The sequence below is a fragment of the Coffea eugenioides genome, chromosome 10 (genome assembly GCF_003713205.1).
Source record: "Coffea eugenioides isolate CCC68of chromosome 10, Ceug_1.0, whole genome shotgun sequence".
Lineage (NCBI taxonomy): Eukaryota > Viridiplantae > Streptophyta > Magnoliopsida > Gentianales > Rubiaceae > Coffea > Coffea eugenioides.
The window spans coordinates 9,803,706-9,823,261 of record NC_040044.1 but is presented as its reverse complement, the minus strand read 5'-3'; the positions used below and the strand labels follow the sequence as shown (position 1 = coordinate 9,823,261).

Below are 19,556 nucleotides of genomic sequence, written 5' to 3'. Positions count from 1 at the left end.
TAAGCAATAAACTTGATAACAAAGTACGAGGGCACTGAGTCTAAGCTTAAACTTTTTTTTTTTAAAGACAATTCTACATTACAGAAGTTGCTGCTGTCACAAAAATTCTTTTACACAAGTACCCTCATCCTAAATATCAGAAGTCACAACAATGACAAGGAAAAGGGAAAGAAAATAAGTTAGAACATGTAAAAACACAAGATCAAATTGAAAATACTAATGCCCATTTGTCAACTTCAAAGGCTACACTGCATAATATACAAATCATGCTCCATATATCACACTTCAATTCAGAGGATATTTATGTTCATTAGAAACTCCTTCAATGAACTAACTACAACGCTCTAAAGAAGAGTGTGCTATTAGGGGCGCACCTCCAATGGAATCACGCTTCAGTAATAATATGCATCTCAATCCTGAATACCAAGTTCAACCTCAAGATCTTCATCATTCTCAAAGAGCTTTAGAAGACGGGCTTGCTGCGCATCCCTCTTCTTCTTTTGCCATATCTTGAACAGAAACACAGAAAATCCAGCAACAGACAGCAGCCCAAGGATCAAGAGGAGCACTATTAGCCCCCCAGAGTGTTTGGATGACTTGTGATTTGCAGCATTTGTATCACTGTTTAAAGTTAATGATGATGAATCATCCGCCACAGCTGCAGTAAACAGCACGCCAGATTAAAATTTATCACATAAAAGAAACAAATCATGTATTAACTTCACAAGTAATAAACCATAATTCATAACCAAATCAGTCTTTCTTTCTAGCAACCTGTTCAAAACAGTTATCTGACCTCCAGAAAACCTATCTGAAAATATGAACAAATTGAACCAAAAAATCAAAGTCAACACATCTTACTAACCTATCCTGGTTCCATACAGTCGAAAACATGCATTAATTTGCTAACTTCTGTACTTGGTGATTCAACACAAAAACTAACAAAGGTTTATCTCTTATTCCCCTAACGAGAAAGGCATCTCTTACTTGTCAATTTCAACCCACAAAGCACAACTAGAAATCATCAACTCAAATAAATCCAGACTAGCTAAGCAATAATCATTTCTAGTTACCTCTAAGGTTACTCTGTAATTATCTTCTATTCTAAAGCGAGAAAAGTTTGCAACTTTTCAACCCTTTCTGAAATTAAGTCTGCCAATAGCGCTTCTTCACCCTTCTCTAAGGAGAATTTCATATTTATTTACATAAAAGAAAAAGCTCAAAGAGAGATGATCAACAAATTCTTTAGCTGAAGGCATATACAACTACTGAGGCTTTGAGTAAAGAAACAAATCCGATCAATAATGGTACAAACAAAAACCCATTCAAGAATTTGTACAAAAAATTGCTTGAATAGATGCTTCTATAACTCAAGAACATAAAACCCACAACAAAACAAGAAGTAAAAAGTCAAAGCACAAAAAAAAAAAAAAGAAGAAGAAGAAAAAAATTCACCAATCATTCTATCATAAAAATTTAAGCAGAAAGATGAGAGAAACAGACCTGGAAGAAGTTGAAGTAAATGGTAGAAAAATAAGATAAAGAAAAACTGAAGAAAGCTCCGGAGACCCATTTCACTGCAACTCTGCTCTGCTGCTTCTTGTCCTTTCATCGGTGCCTCTTTATCTTTTTTTGTTTTTTTTCAAACATCTGTCGCAGTAGCGTTTTTCATGCTCTTTAATGCGGGAAATTTACGAAATTAGTCATTAATTATTCTCCTGTTCTTCTTGAGACCCATATTACTTTTGTCATCTTTCAATTTAATCCTTCTAACTTCTTGTGGAGCTAATTCATATTTAGCACTTGATATTTTTAAAATGGGTTAATTGCCTTCCCCTCACAAAGGGTAGCCAAAGGTCAGTCCAGGAGTTTAAGAGAAAAAAGAAGCCCAGAAATAAAATATGGTTTAGATACGAAAAGTGAAGAACAGAATTTGATTAATTTTCTTGCTTGTTTTGCGAGATTGTGAGTGAAATGGATGATGTTAAATTTGTTAGGTATTATTGCTTTATTCTTGAGTGATTTACTTGTAAATTTTGACTTTTCAAAAAAGTTTAAGTATTTTAAGCTAAAGTTTATGTCGTGTATCCCAATTTTTTGGTGCCTCAAACAAAAAACACTCCATCCCATATTTTGGAGATAAATTTTCTATTCATTTTAACCTACTATTTGTTCACAGTTATGTGTTCCTTTATTCCCACATAAAATTTCTATAAAAAGGAAAATTTTCCCTCTTTTGTTCTTTTTTTTATTTTATTTTCATAATGATTAGATGCAAGGGATTTGAAATCTATGTGGAATTTGGACTATACAGATTATGCTCTTCAAATAAACATTTTTTTCCATTGTATTGACGATAGAATGACGGTTAAATTTTGCATTGAAAGTACCACCAAAACAAAAAGGTTGATAGTTTTGATAGAAAATAATAGGATGAGAATTGCAATTCATGATAACTTCCTTAATTTATCTCACAAAAAATAAAAAGAGAGGTGAGGATATTTAGAGGGAATTTCCTAAGTCAAGCTTTTCAAGTGACAAAGGCGTGACTCCTTAAACCATAGTTATTAAACTCGGTCCGGGAAGGAACTCAGTGAAAGAGGTGGATCAATGGATCACTGATTCAACCAGTGGGTGAGTGGTCCAACTGGTGGGTCACTAAATACATTTAAATATTACGTTTCATAATTTTTGATATAGTTAAAACTACAATAAATTATGCCATAGTAAATGCTCAATTAGTCTAATATATTATAGAATCATTAATTCTTATAAGAATTATCAAAACCTAAATTTAATTAGTAATCCACCAAATTTCAAGTATAAAATTTTATCTATGTGTAATTACCTAGTTTATTTATGAATTTTAAGTACAAAAACTTATTAGAAACGATATTTGCCTTTAAAATGAATTGTGTGATAGGTTATTTTTTAAATCCATTTCATAATTTATAGAGTTTGGGGAATAACAAAATTTATTTTATTAAAAGATTCCAAATAAATTTTGTTTTGGAGAAATAAAATAAGAATAAAAGTCTAATAAATAATATAAGAAAGACTAAATTGTTGGTCCGGTAGTGATTGCACTTACTTATACACATGAGATCCCAAGTTCGAACCATTGCTTTAGCATCTTCTTAAATTTTTTTCCACAACAACATGTAAACCCGGGTTCCTTACAAAATTGGACGGTTCACCAAGTTAACCAGTTGAACCACTGGTTCGTTAACAAGTCAACAATTTAATTGCATAAACGATCTAATCAACGATCCAATCCAGCTCAATAGCCAGTTCACCGGATTGTTCGATTGAACCGTCGAGTTGGGTTTAATAACAATGCCTTAAACTGTCCCACTCAATATTAATTTTCATTAACGGCTACGAGTGTTCTAACTCCTAAAAGCTAGCTTTGTCTCACATAGAAATAGATTTGATAGTATTTGTATGATAAGCCCTAAAACGAAACTGTATGATCTTGGAAGGAAATTATATAAACTACGCTTCACACTCTTTTTAGAATGCGCTCAAGTGTTAGGAGTTTAATATTTACAATTCAATAATTTAATAATTTTAATTTTATCAAACGCACCTTTAAACCCAATTACACCTATAGTTTGCGATCGTGTGCAACACAAAGCAAGACTTTAAGGCGATGAGTTGCAATTAACCCGTCTGTAAGAAAATATTCATGTGCGTCTCTCTCTATGAGAGGTCCTTTCTCTCTCTAGTAGAGACCTTTCCCCCTAGTGGGTGGTTTAAACAGATTAAGCCTCCAAATTCAAATTTTCCGTACTTTTTCATCTCATTTTCTTCGCATAATGAGCCATATAATCAAGTGATCGTCTAGCTTTGATAAACAATGAATGCATTTCTAGAGCTAACACATTGAATCTGGATTTGGTTTACAGTTTTTGAGTACCTTTCTTTTTGAAGAATTGGTCAGCTGGATCCTTTTGACAGATGAATAGATCTAGCTGCCCAATCTTAATAAAGCTGGTGTTAGATCTAGCTTCGTAGTTTACTTCTTAGCTTCTTTTCTTCGTTCGTAGTTATTCCAGCTATATTCCTTATTGCTGTCTTCGATTTTAGAATCTCGTGGTAGGTTCCTTTTTGCATCTTTGCTAGAATTTGTCTGTTAACTGTCTCACTTGTGCTCTCCAGATTTCATCTCGGAGCTGGTGTGCTGAAGCTCATTATCCTGTGGTCGTCGACAAGGAGTTCCTGAGTATTGCAGCAATGGCTGAGGACCTTGAGGAAGTGATGAGGAAATTTGACTTATCGGAAAAAGAGGAGGCTGGAATTCAAATTGAGGGGGACGATATTTTCCAGGGAGTGGCGGAATGCAAAATGAGCGTTATTGGCAAAGTGATTCGTGAGAAGGTGGCAAATATCACAGGTATTAAGAGTTTTACTAGTAATATTTGGATTTTTGCTAAGAATGTAAAGGTTGTAGAAATTGGTGTGAATCTGTTTCAATTTATTTTCATGAACCAACATGATATGGATAGAGTATTGAGTGGGAGGCCATGGGTTTATGATAACTCACCTTTGGCTGTCATTCCTTGAAGGGAGGGAATAGAGATGGATGGTATGGCTTTTAACAAAACATAGATTTGGGTGCAGATCTGGAACCTCCCAATCTATTGGATAACTAAAGAGATTGGTCGTAAGATTGGAGGAGTCTTTGACTCAGTTAAGGAGGTTATAATTCCTAATGATGGGGAGAAAGAAGGAAAACACATTAAGATCCTAGTGGAAGTGGATATTGAGAAACCACTGTTGAGGGGGACTAAGGTCAGGATGAATGGTAATACGAAATGGATTGAGTTTAGGTACGAGAAATGTCTTGATTTATGCTATTTTTGTGGGTTATTGGGGCATAATGAGAGAACTGTAAAAATAAAGAGAACTATCTAGACAAGGATACACAATTTGGAGCTTGGATGAGAGCTAGTACCTCTAGGAGCCCAAAAAAACAGAATAAAACTTACTCGAATTATGATGAGAGAGCTGGGGAGGCGCAGAGGAACAATGGAAAGGAGAATGAGGGTAATAACCTATTCTTGACATGGGGAGAAGTGAAAACAGCTGGAATGGGCAGAAGGGGAAAGGAAATGCTGGTAATATAATAACTAGTGGAATCATTCCCAAAGGGAGAGATGTGGAACATAGGGCTAGTGGTAGTATAGAGGAAGAAGGGATGGTTGAGAAGGTTAAGGGGTCTGATGCCTAACTGAACCTGGTTCGGGAGAAGTCTGGATCCAACTTAGAAGGGAAAGGGGAACAGAATTATGGGGAGGGGAGGCTAGATCAGACTGGGAAGGTGGAAGATGATAATATGTGGATTGATGGGGGCCTAGTTGAGGAAAAGATTAGCAGGGGCAGGGGGAGAGGGATGGGGAAAGGTCAGGAAGCTGGAAACTTAAGTAAGAATAAGCAGTCTGGGAAGTATAAGGGCAGTAGGGGTTGGTTCAGGAAGTGGGAAGAAGAGTACCATTGGGAGACAAAAATTCTAGAATAGAGGTAGAGGAGTCTGGGAAGAGAAAGTAGGGGAATACTCATGGGAAAGAGAACTATGGGGAGTCAGAGGGAGGAGATCAGAAAAAACTGAAGGGGATGGAAGGGGGGGAAACAGAGAGCGTTTTCTGAAGGTGGTGGAGCCCAACCTTAATGGGGCTCCCAGCCCTCAATGAGAGCTGTGGTGTGGAACTGTCGAAATGCTGGGAGCCCCTTGACAGTTTCCCAACTTGAGGAGGTTGTGAGACTCCACTCCCCTGAGTTAGTTTTCTTGGCTGAAACTAAAAATAAAAAATATGTTATGAATAAGATTAAGATGAGACTTAGACATGATAGTCTTTTTGTTGTTGACCCTATAGGTAGAGCTAGTGGTCTGGCTATAGTATGGAGAAAGGATTTGGTAGTTAAAAGGGTTCTTTTCACTGAGTTTACAATAGAATTGAATGTGGAAAGGAAGGATACTGAGAAAGATTGGTGGTTTGTTGGGGTATATGCTAGTAGTAATGATCAACTAAGAGAGCAATAGTGAAAAACCATAGAACATAGAACTGCTATATGGGGTAGGAATTGGATCTTGGCAGGTGACATGAATGATCTGCTGTCCAATGGGGAAAAATGAGGGGGGAAGCTGAGGAGTAATAGAAGCTTTAAAGTCTTTAGGAACTTCGTCAATGATAATCAACTGATAGATATTGGTTTTGAAGAGATTCCCTGAACTTGGTGTAATAATTGGGATGAAGAGGGGTAGGTTAAGGAAAGACTTGATAGGATTCTGTGTAGTAGGGACTGGAGCAGAGATCATGGTAAAGCTAAGTGTGTGCACATTCATAATGAGGCCTCTGACCACTGTATGCTGTTGTTGGATACTGAGCCAAAGAACAAGAAATGAAAAAAGAGATTCTACTTTGATAAGAATTGGGTGCAGCATAAGGAGGTTATGGATATTATCTCAATAGCTTGGGAGAAACAACAGATGGGGTCTAGGGGGTTCAGGTTAAAACAGAGAATTAAAGAGTGTAGGATGGCCCTGTTACAGTAGAACAAGCAATGTAAAGCCAATGCTAAAACACAGATCAGTAGGATAAAGAAGGAAATAGCAGAGGTTCATATGGGACAGCAGACTGATAAAAAAGGGGAGATTGAGTGCTCTTAAGAGACAACTGACTGAGGCTTACAAGAAGGAAGAAACTTATTGGGGGCAAAACACTAAAGTACAATGGTTGAAGGAGGAGGATAGGAACACTAAGTATTTTCATGCTATGATAGAAGAGAAACGGAGAAGGAACAATATATCTACCCTACAAAGAGAGGATGGTACTTGGTGTAAGTCTGAGGGGGAGGTTGAAGGGGAGATTAATGAGTATTTCAGGAAACTTTTCACTTCCAATAATCCAAGGCAGTTTGATGCAATACTCAGTGGTATTCCTCGGGTGATCACAGGACAGATGAATAACAAGCTCACCAAACCAGTATCTGAGATGGAAGTCAGGAAAGCAGTGTTCTTTTTGCATCCCAATAAAGCTCTTGGACTTGATGGTATGACACCTTTCTTTTTTTCAGCATTTTTGGGATATCATTAAAACTGATCTTATAGCAGCTATTTCTAGCTTCTTCTATTCTGGCCATTTATTGAAAGCTATTAATGAGACTATCATCACTCTGATTCCTAAAGTTGGATCTCCCATTTCTGTGTCCCAATATAGACCTATTAGCCTATATAATGTTGTTTATAGGATTATTTCTAAGGTTCTTGTGAATAGGTTAAAGTCTTTCCTTAAGCACTGCATCAGTAGTAATCAGTCAGCTTTCATTCCTGACAGGCAAATCATTGATAATATTGTGATTGCTCATGAAAGTATTCATTGTTTAAATCAAAGAAGAACATGATCTAATAAGTTTATGGTTCTAAAACTAAATATGGCTAAAGGGTAGAGTGGCCTTTTGTGGTCAAAATACTGGAAAAAATAGGATTTTGTCAGCTTTGGATAAACTGGATTTTCAAATGCATGTCATATGTTGTGTACTCTTTTAATGTAAATGGTGAAAAAAAGGGTCTGGCTAGGCCATCTAGAGGGATAAGACAAGGGAATCCACTATCCTCATACCTCTTTGTGCTTGTTTCTGAAGGGCTATCTTGCCTGTTAAAACAGGCAGTCAACAACCACTGCTTGTCAGGTTTACAGATTGCCAAAGCTAGCCCTGCTATTTCACACCTGTTTTTTGCAGATGACACTCTCCTATTTTGTAGAGCCAGTTTAGAAGAGGCTAGACAGGTGATGAGAATCTTGGAGACTTATGAAGCAGTTTTTGGACAGAAGATCAACACTGATAAATCTTCAGTTTTCTTTAGTAAGAATACAGAAGAGTGTAAAAAGGCATAAATTCTGAGAATACTGGAAGGGATGAAATAAGTGGATCAGAGTAGGTATCTGGGGTTACCTATGGTTATTGGCAAATCCAAAAGACAAGTATTCAACTATATCAAGGTCAGGGTGTTGGAGAAGCTCACAGGCTGGAAAGAAAAATTGTTGAGCCAAACTGGAAAGGAGGTACTGTTGAAGTCTGTGATAGTAGCTATGCCTGCATATGCTATGAATTGTTGTAGGTTACCCAAGAGCTTATATCAGGAAATATGTAGTGAAATGGCAAGGTTTGGTGGGGGAAGAGTGAAGGGAGGAGGAAGACTCACTGGGTGGAATGAGGGAAGTTGGCTGCAGTAAAAGGAAAAGGGGGCTTAGATTTTAGAGATTTGCAGGATTTCAACAGTGCCATGCTGGCTAAGATGTTATGGAGTTTTCTGACACAGCCAAACCTGCTGATAAGCAAGGTGTTGAGGGAAAAATACTTTAAAAGGGAGTCCATTTGGCAGACACAGATGAGGGCAGGAGACTCTTGGATATGGAAGAGTCTTTTGAGTGCAAGGGAGGTGCTGGAGAGAGGAGCTAGAAAGAGGGTAGGGGATGGTCGAACAGTTCATATCTAGAAGGATAGGTGGTTATCAGATGGAGGGTCAGGTATGGTGGCCACTCAAAAGCCAGCAAATTGTTCTGTCCAGAGAGTTTATGAATTGATCCAAAATGGAGAATGGAACACAGCAGTGATGGAAACTATTCTTAGTAAGGAGGATTGCAGGAAGATAGAAGGAATCCCTATTAGTCTATGTGCAGGAAAAGATAAGCTGGTGTGGCCATTCATTAAAACTGGACAGTATTCAGTTAAGAGTGGTTACATGCTGGCTAGAGCTATGAGAGAGGAATGGAGGAGTAAGGAATTGCAAGAAGCCAGCAATAGCAGGAATATACCTCATTCTAAAGTCTGGAAGGTGTTATGGAACTTAGAAATAAAACATAAATTGAAACACTTTCTCTGGAAGTGCTTGCATGGTGTCCTACCAGTCAATGAGGTGATCAGAAGGAGAATAGGTAAAGGAGAGGATAGATGCAGGTGTTGTGGGGAGATGACAGGAACATTGAAGCACATGTTCCTCTTTTGTAGTCATGCAGAGTTTATATGGAATACAGCTCCAATTGATTGGGATGGATTAAAGGAGTATAGGTACAGTTTCTGGCACTAGTGGAACAGCATGATGGAGGTATAGAATAGGAAGGAAGGGAGGAGCCACATTGCTTTGACAGTGAATATATTATGGCAGATTAGGAAATCTAGGAACCAAGTGCAGTTTAATGAGGTGAGGAACTGTCCAGGAATAACAGCAAGTAAAGCTGTGAATGAGTGGTCAGAGTATCAAGAAGTAAGATATGGGGAAGTTAAAGTTGCAGAGCAGGGAAAAACACAGGTGGCTGAGAGTAGTAAATGGGTTCCACCCCCACAGGGTTTTATCAAACTGAATACTGATGTAGCTTTGGAGGTAAAAGATGGCAGAATAGGCTGGGGCGTTGTGGCCAGAAGAGAGGATGGCAGGGTTGTAGGAGCTTGGGCAGGAGGTAAAAGAAGGAATGGAATCCCAGCAGTAGAGGAGGCCTTAGCTATCAGGAAAGCTATCATCAAGGCTAGACAGTGTGGATGGCACAAAGTAGAAATACAATCTGATTCCAAACAAATGGTGGATAAGCTCAAGGATAGGAATGGGGATGATCCAGTCGCATGGACCATCTTGAATGATGTAATGACTTTATGTCAAGGTTTTAGTGAATGTTACTTCTCTTTTTGTTAAAAGAGGTGGTAATAGTGTGTCTCATAAGCTGGCAAAAATTGCCATTAGCTTGTCTAAGGAAATTAGTTGGAAGGAGTCTTTTCCAATCTGGCTTACTATTTTTTTTTTCCAAGCTCAAAGGACTTTTGATATTTTGACAAACCTAAATCCCGTGAGAACCCACAAAAGCCGGCAACTTTTGAGGGTCTCACAGGAGACTTAACTACTCTACCCCAAACCCCCCAAACTCCGATGTGGGATATCAACCTCCACAAGGGAGCCTGCTGCTAAGACCTAACGAGACCCCAATCTGGCTTACTAGTTTAGCCAAAAATGATGTAGGAGCAGTTGCTCCAACAGTGTAATCCTTACGTTGCAATGAAGTCTGTTGTCGTTTGGGAAAAAAAAAAGAAGAAAATATTCGTGTGCCTCATGTTGAATCTACCAAGCCCGATCCATCTACTAACTTTCATCCGTCGAGACTAAGCTTCACCAATCAACAAAAGAAGCCCATGACACTTTCAGCCCAGCCCAATGTCTTCATTTCAGGAAAACATATCAGCTCTGACTTTACTCTACTGTATAAATTTGCAAAGAAAAGAAACCCTAAACCTCTCCAGAAGCATATTCGCTCTTTTCTACGTCTCCCGATCGGAGCTCACGGCCATTTCTCCGCTCCATGTAATTTCTCTTTCTTTTTAAATTCTTGGGTGTGGACACTATACTTTTCTTTTTCATGGAATTCTCTTAAAATATTGGGTTTTGATTTTTTTTTTTTCATTTCTTCTCTGAAGTATTGAAGGAGAAGTATATTCATTTGTGCAGCCATGGCTCTGGTAAGTTGAGATCCGATCTCATTCTTTTTCTTTCTATAATTTCTGTTTCGTTATGGATCTGGATTCTCGCTGTTAAAATTTTGATTTTCTTTTGAATATGGATTCGTCAATTTTTGTGAATTTTACTGTATAATTTTCTAATTGTTCTGTCTAAGCAATGCATGCCCATATCTTTGTGATGATTGCGTCAAGAAAGCTGATTAACTAGGATCAATTTGGGATTGTGCATGTGGGGACTTTTGGGTTTTCTGTTCAGTAACAAATTATTCTTTTATTTCTTTGCCTTGTGGAATCTCTGGTTGGCTTTGATGCTTGGGATGATTGATAGGGTTTTCATTATTTTCTATTATGTGGATTTTAAACATTGGATTTGGTATGTATTTTCAGTTTAGCAAAAAAGACTTGATTTATTGCTTGATTTGTGATTTTCAGATCCTGCATGCGACGAGCAATAATAAGAATGCTCTCAAGGCACTAATTGCTGCAGAATACAGTGATGTTAAAGTGGAACTAACTAAGGATTTTCAGATGGGAGTATCCAATAAGACTCCTGAGTTCCTCAAGATGAACCCAATTGGAAAGGTAACCTATTTCAGCGTGTCAGAGGAAGAAATTTGCAACTGTGTAGTGTTTTACATGTTGCTTTGTTATCTGGGTGGTTTTAGCTAAGGATGTGTTTGTTGAACAGGTTCCTGTGCTTGAAACTCCTGATGGTCCTTTATTTGAGAGTAATGCCATTGCCCGTTATGGTAGGTTTCTTCACTTAATTTTGGTTTTTCATCTTGACGTACTGCACTGAGAATTTGACTTAACATTTATCCTCCCGCCTACTTGTGGCAGTTACAAAGTTGAAGGCTAATAATCCACTCTTTGGCTCATCTTTGATTGAATATGTAAGCAACATTGTCTTAAAATAGCAATCATGTATCCCTTGTGCTCTATCTGAAATTAAGCTTCTTTTGTGTGTTTTACGTAATTGAGTTGTGTTCTTAGGCCCGCATTGAGCAATGGATCGACTTTGCTACCACTGAGATTGATGTCCATTTGGGTCGTTGGTTGTACCCACGACTGGGTTTTATGGTTCACCTCCCTCCGGTATCTCTAATCTATCTCTTCGTCTCTTTTTTTCTCACTTTTTCCATTTAGACCTCTGCATATATTTTCTGTCTGTAAAATGGTTCTAGAATATTCGAGTGGTAACTTTCCATGTTAAACTTTTTGGGAATGAAGGCTGAGGAAGCTGCAATTGCTTCTCTGAAGAGAGCTCTTGGACCATTGAATGCTCATCTTGCCTCTAACACTTACTTGGTTGGAGATTTTGTCACTCTGGCAGACATAATTACAATATGCAACCTGTATCTGGGATATAAAACTGTCATGACGAAGAGCTTTACCTCAGAATTTCCCCATGTTGAGAGATACTTCTGGACCTTGGTGAATCAGCCAAAGTTTCACAAGATTTTGGGCGACGTGAATCAAACAGATTCTGTTCCACCTGTTCCATCCAAAAAACCTGCACAGCCAAAAGAACCAAAACCAAAGGCAAAGGAAGAACCCAAGGAGGCCAAGAAAGAGGCAAAGAAAGAAGCCCCCAAGCCTAAAGAGGATGATCTTGATGAAGAAGAAGCACCCAAGCCAAAACCAAAAAATCCTCTAGATCTTTTGCCACCTAGCAAGATGATACTAGATGAATGGAAGAGGCTTTATTCAAACACCAAGACTAACTTCCGTGAAGTCGCAATTAAGGGTAACTTTCTCCACTCTTTCTCCATTTACATGGATTGTTTGAATACGGTGATGGAAAATGTTGAAGAGAACTATACACTGTGTGATAGATAGGCGTTCTATCCTTCTGCAGAAGGAAGTATGTTCCTATAAAAGTGTTTACACTCAGGAGGTAGATTGACAGCTATGTGGTACCCCAAATAATTATTATTGCATCAGAATTGAGGATAATAAATTAGAACTAATCTAAATATTGAATGATGATGATTGATGTATTTAATTTTGGAAAGTATAGAATGAGCATCATATCCAACAAGTATGGTCCTTGACGCTTGTATTAATTCTGTATAGTTTTATTTTTGTGGTCACACTTTGTTACAAATTGTAAATATCATTTCGTTGTTAAACTTGTACTTCGATAGCTCCTTTACTTGAGGATGAAAACTATCTTGTTATTGGTGTCTTATATTTTTGTAAAGAAGGTGTCTGGTCTGATCTTCTACGTATTGGCTACTTTGAAAGTTAATTCATGTTTGAGTCATTTATAGTTGGCTGCTTCCAAAGTTGATTTATGTTTGAATCTTTTATAGCGCAGGTGATGTATTTTTTTCTGGATGGCTTAGTCTTTTGCCAGCATGAAGCAACAGTTATTAGCACATAAATGTTTCTATATAAACTTGCTAGTGAGTGATCAGATTTTGGCAAGCAGTAGTTGATTTTTAGTATTAGAATCCACAAACTGAATCTTCAAGCTGCAGTCTTATGATCTTGATAGAATATTTGACATTTTATAGTTGTTTTTGGTTTTTGGGGTTTATTTTGGGGAGGGTTTATCTATATGTATTTTCGGGTTGTAGGGAGGCAAAAGAAAATTTGTCCTTTCATTTGCTTCTGATGCTTGTTATCCTTTTTGGGTAGTTGCATGGAAGAATTTTGGGAAGAGATTACAAGGATAGAAATTGGAAATATTGCTAGCAATTTGATTCCTGTTAGTTTTGTTACTTGTAAATTTTGCAAAATTGGAGTTTTGTTAGTGAAATGGAAGAATTTTGGGAAGAGATACTAGGATAAAAATTGGAAATATTTAAGCAGTTGCTGGCGTGTTATTTCTTATTCAGATATTGCTATTCTAATAGTAGTTATGTGATTAATGGTGCTTCCTGTGACATCATTTGCTTTTATTGCTGGGTTTGCTGACTGTGTAGTCCAATCATGTTATGATTTGCTGCAGTAATGGTCATGATTTTGCTGTCACTGATGCTGGCATGATGCCATTTAATCGGTTTTTGTTGTATTGCTTGAAGATTGTTCATGCAGTAGCTTACCTTTATGAATAGATATGCTATGGTTTTCATGCTAGAAATTTGTCGTCTTGCTGCAATGATTTTTTTGTATTTTCATTTACAAGCCTTTGTATCTCGTAATTTTCTTGTGAAAGGCTGATTGTGCTCTACAAGGATTAATTGGATTGGGTTATTAGATCAATTGTGTTTTTGTAGTTTGAGTTTCTATTTGATGTGGATTTTACTTGTTTTGTTCTTTATCTTGGCAAGCTAGAGGGCAAATGCTGGGCTTAGTACTTACCATGTCCATAATAATTCATGTGATTCATGTATTGCAGGATTTTGGGAAATGTATGATCCTGAAGGATACTCACTCTGGTTTTGCGACTACAAGTACAATGATGAAAACACAGTTTCCTTTGTTACTTTGAACAAGGTTGGCGGATTTCTGCAAAGAATGGATCTTGCACGCAAGTATGCATTTGGGAAAATGTTGGTCATTGGTTCAGAGCCCCCATTCAAGGTGAAGGGGTTGTGGCTTTTCCGCGGTAAAGAAATCCCCAAATTTATCCTGGATGAGGTTTATGATATGGAGCTGTATGACTGGAAGGAGGTAGACATCAGTGATGAAGCCCAAAAAGAGCGTGTCAGCCAGATGATTGAAGATTATGAGCCTTTTGAGGGAGAGCCTCTGCTGGATGCAAAGTGTTTCAAATAAAATTTCAATGTTTTTTGGAAAGGGTACTGTATTTTGACGTATAGTCTACCATCAGTTTTGCCTCCCAATTTCTAAGTCATTTTGCTTCCATTTCTAGAACAAGTATCATTCTCAGAGAACTCGGTGTTATTGTAGTGCTACATCCAGATTATGTTTTAGCTGTGTGTCTTATAGTTTGGGTTAAACTTGAAGACTCAAGGTTGAGTGCTAATGTATGAGTTATAATGGATCGTTTAACCGGTTCTTGTGGTTTCTAAAGTTGATTCACGTTAGCATGTTGTTTTTCTGGATATTTTGTGATTCGTGGAGGTCCGATTACTGCAATTACTGATTCTGTCTAGCAGATTACAGCACTTTGTCCTGTGGGATGTTAAATTCTTTGTCGCGGATGAATTGCATTGTCTCGTGATGCTGCCTCCAGTATATGCATATTTGGCTGTTTTCTTTCTTGGTGGACGATTAATCTGTCATTGACTCTGCGGTTGCTCCATTTTCTTCTGGTTTGAAATTGGTAATTTATCTTTAAATGCATGGTTGGTACCTTTTGACCTCTTGGTGGACTAGCGGAACGTAACTACCATGAAATACGCAGCAGAACAGACGAGACAATCCGCAAAGAATGATCGCCTTTGTTGCTCCATCCTTTACCTGCTGCTGCTGCTGCTCCAGCATCTTTTACTCTCCTCTGTACTCCCCGGCTTTTTCGCTGCTCTTTTTCTTGGCAAACGCTCAGCCCACCACACCGCCAGCCTGTGAACTGATATATATATATATATATATATATATATATATATGAGGTTAACGATCCATTTGTGTTATACTAATGCAAGAGCTAAATGATTGTTCATCCTTTTTGACCCTTCAATGGGCGGCAGGTTATGTAACGTAAGCATTCGATTGATTAATTGTCTTCAATTTTGCTGAATGGAAAAAGAAAACAGGAAAAGACAGCATTAATGGAGATAATTTGGATTACTCTTATCATCATTACATGAAAAAGACTCAAAACAGTAATGACGGTTTGTTTTGCTGGGGTTCATTTGGAATAATTAACCTATCTAACATTGACAATGAAAGTAAAATAATCAAAACCATGTGCAACATTTGACTGTGAGACAAAGCGTCATTGATGATGTCGTTGAGCAATTATTGAGAAAGACACTTGTATACCTTGACTTCATGAGATCATTTAAAATGTTTAGCATCAAACATTAATCTTGTATATACTCATAGAATATACACTAGCAACTTTAGATGTATGCTACAGGCGTCAAAAATAAAGTTTAAATTTAAAATGAAATTAAGTGACATACATCTATAGGTATTCGTGTGTATACTGTCAGTGTGTATAAGAATAATTCCTAAAATAATTCTTGACTTTCACTAAAGTAGCATTGGGTAGCATAGCATTATAAAAATGCAAAACACGTTTTTCACTTAACCCTCACATGACTATTTTGTTTGAGAAAGTTGAAGATGAAATTTTGAAAATGTGAATTGTATATTGAGGGTAAAGATTGGGAAGTAGGTGACTAAATTTGTCATTTTGGTAAGGTTGAATTCCCAAGTGAATAAATATGATAAACTCTTCACTCTTTCGTAGCTTAGTATGTCGTTCCCTTCTCACAATACGAGTTTTGCAGAACCGAATTTTACCCTAACAATGCTCCTTGATGTTATCATTTTGATGAAGCATAAGGAATCTCCATGGAATAAGTCCGTTTAAAATTGTCTAAATTAGGAAAAGTGTATAAGTAATTAAATATGGTAGAAAGTTTCGCTAGCTTTCGAGTTTTTATTCGCGTAAAGTTTTAGTTCTCGAACAATTATTAAAAAACTTTTGACTCTCAATCTATCAAAGGTGGAAACCATTGATCATTCTCTTAATTTGAGTCGTCATGTTTGACGGAAACACCATCAGGTGCGACATAACAACAAAAAATCAAGGGTCATTGAGATTTTTTGTCCTAAGCTCTCTTTCTCACTCCTCTTCCCATATCTTTTTTTCTTCCCTTATTCTCTAAACTTTTTGATAATTTTTATCTTCTTTTTTGTCTTTCTTTTTTTGAAAAACTTTCAACTCGTTGCTGTGCTTAAAAGCTGCACCTTCTGCTATTGAATCTAGGGCTTATTTCTTTTCAGGTATAAGGTCTTTTAATTTAGACATTTCTAAAAGAATTCTTTAGTTCCTGATTTAAGGGGTGAATTATTTATGGTATCATTAAAGCATTATAGGACGCTTTTGGCATGCATCGGTTTTGTTGGAAATATTTCAAGGGTCTCCTCTATTTGGGATGCCATAACGGGGCTGATGATGTTTCTTGCTTCTCTATGGATTGCAGTCTTGGTTGGCGTTTGGATGGGCTGGACATGGAAGCCCAAGTGGGCTAACTTATTCTGTTTCTGTCAAAAATTTCCTACACCTCCTCTACTTCCTCCCCCTCTCTTCTATACCTCTGATAGTCTTGCAACAATTGCTAGGTTCCATTCCAAGATTCAACTCAGAGAGAGAGAGAGGACTAGATTGACCTTGATTTTAGTCAATAAGTACTTTTGGACAGACTAGATTACCCTTGATTTTTCCTGGTTCATCGCATGTGATGCTGTTTCGTTCAAAGAAAAAAGTTGAAATTGATAAAATGATAAATGGTTTGCACTTTTAATAGGTCAGGAGGTCAAAATTTCTTTAATAATTATTCAAGAATTAAAACTTTACGCAGCTAAAATTTTGATAGGGAGTAGATTATAAGATTTTCTTGTAGGTATTCTTGAGTTATATTTATGCTTTATGTGCTTAAATTGGACAGAAAGCTGCTTATTCAAAGTTATTTTGGTATCACAAGGACATAATTGAGCGAATTGAAGAAATTAGGTGGAAAAGGCATGAAAGATTCAAAATTCAAGGGCCAAAAAACAAAATTTGGGAAATTGCTCAAAGACCGGCGCGTCTGACTTCACGTCAAACATCAATAGAAGTTCCCGAACTTTATGCCGGGTATCACCAGAAGTTGAATACTGCGAGTTGCACTATGAAGACCGGTGCCGGACTTCACACCGGTCTTCATTAGACTGGTCTCACGCGCGTATTTCGTCTACGATAAGAAACCTATTCTGAAGGGGATTCGAAGGCAATTGGTGATAAATATAAATAGGGATTTTTTAGGTCATTTTTTGTGGGGTGGGGGAGGGGGGTAGCAACCGTAGCTCTTAGCCTAAAAACACTTTTATTCTTTGGAGTAGTCAAGGTAGGAGATCAAACCAAGGAGTGTACAAGCGGTGAATCAGAGGAACAATTGAGAAGTTCCCTAGCTCCTATTCTCTCTTTTTGTATGAACTCTTTGGATTTGTGCTTTTAATCTTTCTAACAGGTTGAACTAAATATTTTCTAGGGGAAAATGCCGGTTTTCATCCCTAAACTTTGGGGTAAGGACACATTTCGTCCCTCAACTTTTGGGCTCAACACATTTGATGTCTGAATTAATAATTTTTGACCAATGTTATCCTTAAACGGCTATTTTGCCAATTTTTAAACGGACCGTTAAGTATTCTTTTTTTCTTTGTCTGAACAAAAACAAAATCAGGTAAGTATCCAGCTGTCTCCACTTTCCCTTGTACGAAACCTACCTGAACTTAATTTGCTCTCTTCTAACCCATTTCTTTCACTTCGGCAACAACCAAATCGCATTCCTCCAAGACTAAGCTTTGTTTGCAAATTTCTCCGAGAGTAAACCCCCTCTTCCAAATCAAATTCTATCAACAAATCGAGAAGAAACTAGCATAAGGCAACAGCCAGCGTTGTGGCTGCATTTCCATAAAATGAGATCGAGAAGTCTTGAGTCGTCATCATCATCAACATCAAACAGCAACACCCGGCTCTGTGGCTGTGGATTGCGGGCAAAAATGGCAACATCATGGCAGGATGATAATCCTGGGAGACGGTTCTATGGTTGTTCAAGATGGCCTGTAAGAAAATTTTTATTTTTATTACTCTTTTGGCCCAAATTAATTGTGCTTTGCTGATGTTTCTGAATGGGTTTATATTTGTAGAGACCTGATAGGTGTAAATATTTTGAATGGCATGATGAACCAATTTGTACAAGAGGAAGGATGATTATACCGGGTTTGTTAAGAAGGGTGAATCGGATGGAAGAAACAATTGCAAAAAGCCGTAGAAGAGAAAAAATATTGATTGGCATCATCATACTATTGGCTATGCTGCTGATTATGTCTATTATTATGAAAAAGACTGGACATGCAATGGAGCGAAAGTTAGTGCTAAGCTTGGAGTGAGTTATTGAATTGGAGCTGCTAAATCTGTTCATTTTGGTTTTTGTACTGTTTTTGATTGGATTAGCAGCAGTAGAACTAGCATTGGATGGAATAAGATTATGGTGCTTATGATCAGAGAAACAAGGATGATAAAACAGAATGAGATGATTATGATGAGGCTTTTGTAGTTTTTTTTGTAGATTTCTTGACGAAGATAATCCTGAGCAGAATGATGGCACGACCAGATGAAGATGATCCTGTAGGACTGCTTGTTCCTTGTGTGTGTGTGTGCGAAGAGATAAAGCCAAAGAAAAGCATCCAAGCTCAAGAGTGAATGTTGTTGGTTTCAACAGCCACTAATTATGACACTAGAATGTGAAGGTTATTTATTATCTGTGTATCATTATGTACATTTAGTCTTAAACTTAACCACTATATGTAATGAGTTAACGTTTTGTCATTTACTTGGGGTACTAGAGTTTTTCTTTTCTTCCATATTATATTACTTAGTTTCTCAAGTTCAATACGTTTGACCTGTAGAATTTGTTATCACTAAATCAAGGGCTCTTGATTAAAAGCCCTTGAACAAGAGAAAGCAAGAAAACATGAATCTCATATCTCAAAAGGGAGAAAAATTACTATTAAGAAAATGTGTAATTAAGTTATAGACCATTAATTTATATCAATATATACGCAAAACCAAACATGACAAAAATGGCAATATCTGATCCTCAAAATATTCAAAATACTCCAAACACATAATTAAAGTGAGCAAATACTCAAAATATACTCTCAACATTTTGTCAGTTTTTTCAGCTGATGAAAGAGTAAAAATGGCAATATCTGATCCTTAAACGAGAGAAGGGATCACCACCATAAACAAAAAGGTGACCACCACCAAAATAAGATATCAGCATCAAAAAAGGACAATTCCTACTGTCAACTTCAGTCCATAATCTACATCAAAATAAAAGATCCATGCAAGGCATCTACTATGAACATTTATAGTAGTTTGTTTTTCCCCTTCATTCTTGAAGAACCAGCAACTCGTTTGG

The 19,556-nt window shown here is 37.2% G+C and overlaps 2 protein-coding genes across 2 annotated transcripts; one reads left to right on the top strand and one right to left on the bottom strand.

The window, feature by feature from the left end:
* Positions 1 to 41: 41 nt before the first annotated feature.
* On the bottom strand, positions 42 to 1,636 carry LOC113749281. Its single transcript, XM_027292966.1, has 2 exons — positions 1,504 to 1,636; positions 42 to 658 (listed from the first exon to the last, which is right to left on the bottom strand). Exons 1-2 carry the CDS (start codon positions 1,610 to 1,612, stop codon positions 411 to 413), a joined length of 357 nt encoding a protein of 118 aa, XP_027148767.1. The 5' UTR covers positions 1,613 to 1,636; the 3' UTR covers positions 42 to 410.
* Positions 1,637 to 10,262: 8,626 nt separating this feature from the next.
* Positions 10,263 to 14,522, top strand: LOC113749942 (elongation factor 1-gamma 2-like). Its single transcript, XM_027293826.1, has 8 exons — positions 10,263 to 10,351; positions 10,465 to 10,506; positions 10,939 to 11,088; positions 11,195 to 11,255; positions 11,347 to 11,399; positions 11,500 to 11,601; positions 11,737 to 12,253; positions 13,853 to 14,522. Exons 2-8 carry the CDS (start codon positions 10,498 to 10,500, stop codon positions 14,230 to 14,232), a joined length of 1,272 nt encoding a protein of 423 aa, XP_027149627.1. The 5' UTR covers positions 10,263 to 10,351; positions 10,465 to 10,497; the 3' UTR covers positions 14,233 to 14,522.
* The last annotated feature ends 5,034 nt before the right edge of the window (positions 14,523 to 19,556 follow it).